The 11039-nt window shown below is 39.4% G+C and overlaps 1 protein-coding gene across 1 annotated transcript; it reads right to left on the bottom strand.

Moving 5' to 3' along the window:
* Positions 1 to 1546: 1546 nt before the first annotated feature.
* Positions 1547 to 2308, bottom strand: LOC133045269 (thymidylate synthase). Its single transcript, XM_061127555.1, has one exon. It carries the CDS (start codon positions 2306 to 2308, stop codon positions 1742 to 1744), a length of 567 nt encoding a protein of 188 aa, XP_060983538.1. The 3' UTR covers positions 1547 to 1741.
* Between the last annotated feature and the right edge of the window lie 8731 nt (positions 2309 to 11039).

Raw genomic sequence — 11039 nt, 5'->3', positions numbered from 1 at the left:
AAATATGGGCAGTTTTGGTTTTACAAGAATATTTATTTCTTCGGCTGTATCTGATTTACCTGGCATGCAGGATCTTCATTGCTTCATGTGGCACCCTTCCTTGCAGGGCACAGATGCGGGCTCAGTAGTTGCAGCACATGGGGTCTTAGTTCCCCAACCAGGTATTGAACATGCATCCCCTGCACTGCAAGGCAGAGACTTAACCACGGAACCACCAGGGAAGTCCCCTGGATGATTTGTGAGTTTTTTTTTTTTTTAATAAAAATAAGATTATACATCCAAGTCCAAGCTTAGACCAGGCCTAAAATGTTTGCTCAATGTTAAGTTATCAAGACAGAAATTGAGGTGAAATCTTCAGTTTAACTTGAGGTGTCTTTGAAAACTCTTGATCACATCACGAAAGCAGAATCTTCAACAGTTAGAGTCTGAAGACATGGTACGCTTATTTGTAAAATGATGACAAAGAGAGTCAGGTGTCTCAGTCCCAGAATGAAACCTAAAAGCTCGGTTCAAGGATAATTCTCTAAAAACCATAGAAAAGTTGAGAAGATGAAAAAGAAGTGTTAAGAAGACTCATCCCAAGGTCAAACTGGACTCTGATTTCAGTAAAGTTTGGGGACAGCTCTAGTATATTAAAAACATATCTCTTCCTTCTCTTTTCTGTGATGATTATTGTTAAAAATGCATTTTTTTTTCTTTTTGGCCAAGTAATTTTTATCTAGTTGGACAGGTACTTTGTTCACTGACTTTTGTTTTTCCTGGTTGGAGGAGGTAAAAACCTGATTCTGCACAAATTTTGTGGCCACATTTGTGCAAACTATAGAACTGTGTGTTCTACAGGTAGTTGTTTAAAAGAAAGCTGGGGATAAAACAATGAAAATTTAAGAGATGATAAATACGAATCTTTCAAGTGGATGGCCTGGGGTTTATGCAACTGCCCTGAATGGTCACTGGGTAGTGATGCTTGGGTGAAAATGCTGCCTAGCTCATCACTAGAGATTTTAAAAGACTAGGGGACAGGTGGCCAGCAGGGGCATCAGGGAAGGAAGCTCCTAAGACACCTGTCCCTCTTCTGCACACTCACCTCTTTCCTGTGTCTGTGGTTCTACCCGACCTAGCCTTCACTCTGCCATACTCTCCCTTTGATTTGCCATTGGCCTAATTCTCTCATCTTCAAGGTCAAAGTCCCCTCCCAGAGTGCATGTGAAATCCAATTGCTGCTGCCCACACAGCCATCTCCTCTCTCTTTCTCCTTAGTGATACTGGCTGCATAATTATCACCTTTATTATATGTTCTACTGCTTTTTTTTTTTAAAAAACATGAATGCAGAACATTTATTGTAGCAAAATAAAACTTTAAACATTCATAACCACACTAAGCATTAACATGCCTGATGGGTGTTACCCAGCTTGCTCAGATTTGGGGAAATAGTTCTATATAATTCTTGAAATGCACTGACCATTTTCCTAAAACAGTATGAAATTTGAATTTATATAAATTATCTTTCCTGTCTATTCAAAATCACTACATGTACAGACACCCTCAGTGAGTCACCCAAACCCAAGGCCTTTTATTACTATGAGAACAGCACAGCCAGTTGCCAGTGGCAACATTCTTAAAAGTTAATGGATAAAAACCAGCAGATCACTAAGAGGCTTTGACCTAGATCCTTCGCATTTGGAGCCAAGTGAACTTTTACCTAGGTGTAAATATCCTTCAAACAACGCCTTTAAAAGCACTCTAGACAGCCATTTCCATTTTAATAGTCGGGTGAGGATTGTAGCCTTCAATCTGAAAGTCTTCAGCTTTGAAGTCATCAATTTTCTCAACTTTTCGAAGGATTTTGAGCTTGGGGAAAGGCCTTGGTTCTCGCTGAAGCTGAGTTTTCAGCGGCTCGATGTGATTCAGGTAAACGTGTGCATCTCCCAGAGTGTGTACAAAGTCACCTGGCTTCAGGTCCGTGATGTGTGCAATCATGTAGGTGAGCAGGGCATAGCTGGCGATGTTGAAGGGCACACCCAGGCCCATGTCTCCCGACCGTTGGTACAACTGGCAGGACAGCTCCCCATTCACCACGTAGAACTGGCAGAGGGCGTGGCACGGGGGGAGGGCCATGAGAGGGAGATCTTTTGGATTCCAAGCACACAGGATGATTCTTCTGTCGTTAGGGTTGGTTTTGATTGTGTCGATCACTTTTTGCAGTTGATCTACTCCTTGACCTGAATAATCTGAATCCATATCTTTGTATTCAGCCCCAAAATGCCTCCACTGGAAGCCATAAACTGGGCCTAAATCCCCTTGAATCATTTAATGTGCATCTCTAGCTAGATTATAAATTTATCATCTCAAATATTTTAGGGAAAATTCAGAGTATTAACAAAGGAGAAACCAAGAGGAAGAAAGGGAAAAAGGGAGGAAGGGAGAGAGGGAGGGGGGAAGGGGGTGGCAAAATAAGAGAGAGAAAGAAGAAGGAAAAGAAGGAAGGAGGGAGGAAGCAGTGGGATTATAACAACTTTGATGTCACAAAATATCTTACAGTCCACAAAAGCACAAAGCTAGTGTTGGTTGTATCAGGAGACAACCAATTACTGGTGACTGATTTTTTGCTTTTGCATCCTCCTTTAAACAACTTGTCTTGAATACCCCCATTCCCTCTCCCCACCTTCTTGCATTTCTACTGTAGCTTATATTTTAAAAAAAGCCAATTATTTCAATGTGCCCAAGGGAATGGGAGGAGGGGCTAAACCCTGCCTAGGTCTGACAAGTAATTAATGCAATGAAAGAAAAAGCAGGAGAGAAGTGATCGCCTTGGGAACAAGACAGCATCCAGGAAGGGGAACACACTTTTATTCAAAATACAAAGTAGATCAGAACACCAAGACCTGAAGATGTGAATGTGCTTACATTTATTAGAAAGCTGTATCTGAGAAAGCATAAGGGTCATTTTCACTTGAAGCTACGGTATGAATTTCAGGTAATAGATATTTGTTCACTTTACCTCACTGATATTACAAAGCCAGAATTTCAAGCTCTCTCTCTCTCTCTCTATATATATATATATATGTATGTATGTATGTATATGTGTGTGTGTGTGTGTGTGTATGTGTATATTTATATATATATATAAAGGCTTTTTGGGATTTTTTTTTTCAGGAGAGGAGTGGGCATTTTTTGCAGAGAAAATCTAGATGTGAACTTGAGCTCCCATGCCAGTTGTGGGCTGGGGTGCCTTCCATCTCTTCCTTATCTGTCCCCCGATTCAGTCCCCAGACCAGTGGGGCTGCCCCCCACGGGCTGTGTTTCCCAGGCTTCCACTGCCACCATTTCTCACTGGGTTGACCCAAGGACGGACGGGACGATAGGAAGTAGGAAAAAAGGGATGCCTTTTCCCTTCTGCTGGCACATGCCTCAAGGCCAGTCTCCATTGCCGGGGGCTGCTGCAGGCCCCTGCTGCTGCCAGAGGGGACATCCACCTTCCTGTTAGACCTCTCTGTCCTTCAGGACCTGTGCAACAAGCTCTCTGCCCCTGAATCAAACATCCCCATTCTGTCTTTCTGGCTAAATTTTGCCTGATCCAAATTTCACAAAGTTGGTTCTAATGCCAGACCATTTCTAAGAAAAGAGTCTTTCAATGATAACAAAAGAACAAATGTTAAACTATATAAGTCTTTATTTTTATTTTAATTTTATATTTTCAGCCATGGATTTTCTCTCTTTTCAAAAGTACATTCCAAGGCATAATTGACTGTTCATGTGAGATTATCTTGTTAGAAATTTCCATTTCAGGGTTAGGTTGGATGCATGCACACAGCGGGGAGCTAATTCCTCAATTATTACATTTGCCATAGTTTACATTGCAGTTTAAAGACTCCACCTGCAATGCGGGAGACTTGGGTTTGATCCCTGGGTTGGGAAGATCCCTTGGAGAAGGGAAAGTGTACCCACTCCAGTATTCTGACCTGGAGAATTTCATGGACTGTATAGTCCACGGGGTCACCAAGAGTCAGACACAACTGAGCGACTTTCACTTTCAGATGACAGCTTAATTTTTATTATCTTCTTCCATGCCTGATTGACTCTTAACTGGATTGTAAATAGAGGACAGGAGGAACCAGGCCTCAATCTAATGATAAAACTCAAAAAATCAGAATAGTATTGTTCACATAGTAAAGTTTCAGTAAATGTTTGTAGAATTAATAGTGGTATGGAGGAAACAGATGGTCAGATTCTGTAGATACGTGGTTCTGTTTTCTTCAGATTTCAGAAATAATGAGTTGTTTACATAAGAATTTATCCCCCAAGTCCTTCAGTGCAAATTTAACTTGAAATTCATTGCTCGATAAGGCATATGATGTGTTCCGTAGAGATGGAAACTTCTGCTTTTTTGTACAGACACTAAGCACAGATAAAAGCTCCAAGCCAGATACCAAGTCAAACAGGGGTTGCCTCAAGGCTTTTTTATTTGGGTTTGATGTTTCCATCTCAAATATGTTTCAACATCATCATTTTGAGCTGTTTCAGTCTCTTTAATGATCTTAGTTGGGAATACCCAGAAGCAAACCCCAAAACAAAGATCCAAGTAACAAGTAGCAGTTAATTTGCTCGAGAGGTGATCTCATGAAGCACACTGGTAAGGACTGGAGAAAAGAGGCAGGGAAAAGAAGACAGTCAGAGAAGCTGCGTTCGTAAACCAGGTTCCGTCGTGAGTGACTAGAACGCCGTCCTGCAGGGGAACTCGTAGTGAGCCTCAGGGCAAGGAGTTGAGGTCTGTTTCCATCAACTCTGGTCCATCAGTGACTGAGAGCCGTTCCCAGGGCTTTCAACCCATCACCTTCTGACCAATCCCATGTACTGGCTATCCATGCACCCAGGGCCAGACAAAGCCTGTAGACCAAGGATGGCAGGCTCTTGAGATGTGAAACCATGAGTAACTATAGGAAAGTGAATGTCAGGCAAGGAGGAATTGACAGGGTAAGTTGACAGAATCTTCTCATATAGGACATTATAATACACATGGGTTTGTGTCTGTATGGCTGTGTATGGAAATGCTAGTGAGTATGTGTACATATTTTTTTTCAGCTTAAAAAGATCTTGTATATTGAAAAGACAAGGTAATATGAGAAATGTCTATAATTTCATCATTCTCTTAACGCCCAAAACCTTTATATCTGATTCTTTGAAAATAAACTTCTCACTTGCTATCTTGTGTTGCTGACTCAAGTAAGCATACGTAAATGAGTTTCCTTGCACATAAATGTGCTTCTGTCTTATGGTTTTATATCCCACAGGGCATGGCACAGTGTTGAATGCACTAGAGGCTCTACATATAGTTGTTGAGTGAAAGATGTGGTATACCAGGCCTTTGTGTGACAAATGTTTCCTTTCTGCCTTTAACCGCGAGGGAGGTGTTACTGTGCCCCACTGATGCTGAGCTGGGCAAGGAGACTCCCTTAGGCCACATCATGGGCTGGGTGTTGCCCCGTCACCTGACTTAGGGCTCGGCCAGGTGACTTGCTTTGCTAAGCGGGATGTTAGTACATATGACACAGCAGATCCTGAAGTGTGCTTCATATTTAGAGTCAGTCTCTTGTGATTCTGCATTTCTACCTGAAACGTTGTTGTTTAGTCACTGAGTTGTGTCCGACTCTTTGGCAACCCCGTGGACTGTAGCCCTTCAGACTCCTCTGTCCACCGGATCTCCCAGGCTACCTGAAATGTAGCTCCTGCTTTAATGAGGATGAAAAACACTCAGGGTGGACCTATATCTACCCTACAGTTTTGAGCCAACCCCATTTAAGTCAGTTCTTGTTGAGTCTACGAAGAGATAACATGAACTGGAATAAATGATTTTTTAAGCGCTGAGTTTTGGGGTGATTTGTCACACAGGATTATTATGACAATAACTAACTGACACAAAAACTAAGCAAGGAGATCCTTTAACTATTGGAATAGGACTATACTGGATATAATAGAGCTAGTTTTTGTAAAGTATTAGACATACAAATGTAGAAAGTGTTTTAGTATGCTAATATTTTCTCAATAATGATAATTGATTTAAACCTTTTTCGATACATGAGACAAGTGCTCAGGGCTGGTACACTGGGAAGACCCAAAGGGATGGGATGGGGAGGGAGGTGGGAGGGGGGATCAGGATGGGGAACACATGTAAATCCATGGCTGATTCATGTCAATGCATGGCAAAAACCACTACAATATTGTAAAGTAATTAGCCTCCAACTATGGATGTGAGAGTTGGACTGTGAAGAAAGCTGAGCGCCGAAAAATTGATGCTTTTGAACTGTCGTGTTGGAGAAGCCTCTTGAGAGTCCCTTGGACTGCAAGGAGATCCAACCAGTCCATCCTAAAGGAGATCAGCTCTGGGTGTTCATTGGAAGAACTGATGCTGAAGCTGAAACTCCAATACTTTGGCCACCTCATGCGAAGAGTTGACTCATTGGAAAAGACCCTGATGCTTGGAGGGATTGGGGGCAGGAGGAGAAGGGGACGACAGAGGATGAGTTGGCTGGATGGCATCACCAACTCGATGGGCATGAGTCTGAGTAAACTCCGGGAGTTTGTGATGGACAGGGAGGCCTGGCGTGCTGCAATTCATGGGGTCACAACGAGTCAGACAACTGAGCGACTGAACTGACCTGAACTGAACAAACATAAATGAAAAAAGATAAAATAAATAAACCTTTTTAGAAAAGCATAGTGAAAAACAACACAAACTAGAATTCATTCTTTAATAGCAGTAAAAAGGGTAATACAACACACACACGTGCCATGTAAAAACACAACATGAAACATTTTATCCAAGTCTAGTCTTTCAATTCTCATCAAATATTACAGTTTTACAAAGATCTTTACTATCACCCTAGCTAATCTTGCCCAACTCCACCCTTCCTATCATTATGTCTAACCCCCTCTCTTCTATGTAGAGTGCATTACATTTCAGAGTTTTCTTATTTATTTGTTTATTATCTGTGTCTTCCACTGGAATGTCTTATTAAGAAAAAGGTTTTGTCCAACACGGACCGACTGTCCAGCGCAGGGAGCTCTGCTCAGTGTTATATGGCAGCCTGGATGGGAGGGGAGCTTGGGGGAGAATGAATACATGTATACATACGGCTGAGTCACTTTGCCGTTTATCTGAAACTATCACAACTTTGCTTGCTAATTGCGGCCATGCCCCAATACAGAATGAAAAGTTTAAAATAAATAAAAATTATTAGTAGAAGTGCAAAACAAGGCTTTTGTCTCTTTTTCTCATTTTTGTGTCCTAGAGCCTACAGATGGTATTTGGTACAGGATATCCAATAAATAGTTGTTTAAAAAGTGAGCATCTAATGACCACTAATAACAGATACTACTTTTCACAATATAGTTATTCCTGAGGCATTTTTGCTAACTTCAGTTTTGAATTTATGCTCTTCATCAATTTCGTAAAAACACCAGCCTTCATAATAAGGTGTTGCCGAGTGCTTGGTTGAATAGTTTTAGATGCATTAGATTGGATTTTTGAACAGAGAGCTTTTTTCCCTTAGATTACAGTGAAATGTGTGCAGTGGTTTCAGGTATCTGTCCTTCATCTAAGTAGAACTATACCCAAATGACGGGGAAATTACCCACAAGCACACTTAGCCTTTATTGGATTTTTCTGATCTTGTTATTCATTTCCTCTGGCAGCCAGCTTCAGAACAAGCAAGGGAACACTACATTCCAAACTGCATTTTAAAAATGTGAATATTGTGCCTGTTACTTTATGTTTTATGCATTGTTTGCAAATAGGAAACACGGTCACTTCATATTTTATGGATTTGCTTTGAAAAATGATTTGAAAGAAAGTTCAATATCAGGAGCATAGAACTTGGCTCTGACTTTGCTGAATGTCTGATTTTTCCAATGCTATCTATTTTCTTAAAAAAAAAGGATAATTTAAAATAATACCTTGCCCTTTGGCCTCATTACTGTAATCTGGTGAGAACTACCCTTGAAATGTATATATTTAATAAATATGTACTTACCCAATAAGCTGTAAAAAACAATGCATGGGCCTTGAATTCAAGAGGTACAATATGTTTTTCAAAATATATCAAGGTCAAATTTGCTTACCTGATAACATGTAAAAGGAATTCTTGGCATAAGTTATATACTGTCATATACTGGCAAATTAGAACCAAGTTGAGCAAAAATTTTACCAGAAATGTCTCTAAGCTAAAAGGGAATCTTTTGGCTATGGGTTATATTTTATTTCCAAATGCAGTTTTCTTTTTCGCCCGTGTTACTGAAACCTTGGTACATCTTTTCAACTGCAGCTTATCTCCCATGGGTTCTTTCTATTGCTGTACATTTCAACTCAAAGCATGTCTTTCCCTATCCACATATCTTATATTGTTCCCATGGTTCCTGTCACAGTTATAGTCCCCATTTTCTTTCTTCTATAACATTTATTGCTCTCAGACTCCTTTATTGTTCATTTACTTGCTTGCTGTTTTGGTTATCTATACCTTCTCTAGAAAGGAAGTTAACAGAAGCAGAACTTTGTCTATATTTTCATCTTTGTGTCTGCAGTTTCTGGAATGTCATGTGATTCATAAAATAATACCCAATAAAAATCAAGAAATTCTTACAATCCAACAATAAAAAGACAAATAAATCCAATTAAAGATGTGCAAAGGAATTGAACAGACAATTCAGTGAAGAATGTCCACATGGCCAATAAGAACACAGAAAGATGCTCAGGATCACCAGTCATTTAAGAAAGGCAAATCGAAATAATGTGATACCATTTTACACTCTCTAGAATGGCTATAATCAAAAGAACACATAATAATAAGTGTTGAAGATGTGAATTAATGGGGACATTTTACCTTGTGGTAAAAATGTAAAATGGTGCAATCATTTTGGAAAGGTTTGTTAATTCATCAAAACTTTAAACATGGAGTTAGTACATGAACAAATATTTCTCTTCTAAACTCAAGAGAACTGAAAATATATATTCACACAAAACTTATTCACGAATGTTCGTAGCAGCATATTTACAATAGCCAAAAAAGGAAATAATCTAAATGCCCATCAACTGAAGGATGGTTAAATAAAATGTGATATGCCCGTAAAATGGACTATCATTTGGCCATAACAAAGGAATAAAACACTGACATATAGTACAACATGGATGAAGCTTGAGAATATAACATGAAGTAAAAGAAGGCAGACCCAAATGATCGCATATTGTGTAATTCCATTTATGTGAAGTGTCCAGAGTAAGCAAATACATAAATACAGAAACTAAGCTAATGGTTACCAGGGATTGGAGGAATGAGAGAATGTGAATGACTGTTAAAGGATATGGAGATTCTTTTAGGGACGATGAAAAATTTCTGGAATTAGAGAGTGATGATGACTGTAAAACTTTGTGAATCTACCAGCAAATACTGAACTGTACCTCTTAAAATGAATTTTATAGTATCTGTATTGTATCTTAATTGTGGGATAAAATCACTGAAAATAACTACCATTTGTGGATGCTTATATACCAGGGATTATGCTGAAGGCTTTACATGCAGCATGGAGTTTTATCCATTCACTACTCTGTAAGGACGAGTCTGTTAGTATGCTCATTTTACAGACGAGGAAACTGGAAGTTAGGAAGATCAGATAATTTCTTCAGGGCCACATAACTAAGCAGCAGTGGAATTGGGAATATCAAGGAATACCTAGGCAGTGCATCTGGTTTCTGAGCTGGGTGATTGGACATACAGAAATAATATAACCAGAAAGAAGTATTTTTGATAATTGGTGTATATGCTTAAATTTTTCCTCAACTATCTTCAAAAGAGTAATTCATTTACCTGTTTTGAATTCGTGAGAATATTCAATACTTATAAACTGATTGACAACTAACTATAAACGGTGCAATTAGATATATTTAGACAATAGTTTCTGAAGCAAACAGAAATCACTTAAAGAAGCTTTAATGGTTTTCTTGAAAAGTATGAAGATTGGGGGTAGAAAGTTAATACATGATAATATTATGATAATAAAATATTTATTTTGATATCATTTATTAGAAATTTATCATTTACAATAAAATGATAAAATTTGTCACTAAAATCTAGAGAATTTTAAGGACCAATTTTATCTTCAAATTTAGAAAAGTATTTACCTTGATAGAAATCATAAGACCTTGATTTTAGCACTGCCTTTGCAGCCAATTAACCAGGTAACCCAGGGCATGTCACCTAGCTTTTCTGGGCTTATAAGAGGAAGGATAAATCAGGTGATCACATAGTTCTGATTTAGCTCTATCACTCTAATTGTAGGAAACGTGTATCACAGGACAACAAATATGCCTGTACTTTCTTTATATCTTTAGTTTCAGGAGAGGATCTGGGTTGAAGGTCCTCTCTGAAGTTCACTCCTAACTTTTCAAGCTCCTCAGGAAGCCCAAGAATATCTCCCAACCTGTCAATTTCTTGTCCTTTAAATTGTACAAACTAGGGAAATTGCCTGCAAGGAGCTCAGACTCCCAAGCCTGCTCTTTGGTTGCAGGAATTCCCAGAGAAGCCAGGGCTCTGGGGCTCAGGGGATGGAGTCAGAATCCTGGGTATCATTCCAGACTCTTTCTTCATCCCCAGATTTGATGGTAACAGAGTTTCTGATGAGCTGGGAACCTCAATGTTGGATGTACATGAGAGAGACAATAATGAAATGTAGAGGTTGATAGTTATGGGGGGATTTATATAAAGAATTCAGGGCTATGGGGGAAGGGAAAACCAAGAGTCCCTTCCTCCTCCCTTTAAGCTCAAAAACTTGAGAATATGATTGGATAGGGAAACAACTGGATATGACAAAAACCCAGCGCCCACTGATTCAATGAGGAGCATATGAAAAGAGCATCAGGAAATTACAAAAATATGGGTGAACAACTTCATGCACAAAAAGAGGTAAACTTTGAGCATTTCCAGGGTTTTGCTAAGGTTTATTGAGGTCCCTTTTACCCTCTCTGCTTCCCCATCCTTCAGTTCTGTATGCC

Source organism: Dama dama, chromosome 23, assembly GCF_033118175.1.
Source record: "Dama dama isolate Ldn47 chromosome 23, ASM3311817v1, whole genome shotgun sequence".
NCBI classification, from domain to species: Eukaryota; Metazoa; Chordata; class Mammalia; order Artiodactyla; family Cervidae; genus Dama; species Dama dama.
This window is presented reverse-complemented; position numbering and strand designations above follow the sequence as displayed.

Coding starts and splice junctions, on each gene's coding strand:
- LOC133045269 (XM_061127555.1), bottom strand. CDS start 2,308: ATGATTCAAGGGGATTTAGGCCCAGTTTATGGCTTCCAGTGGAGGCAT.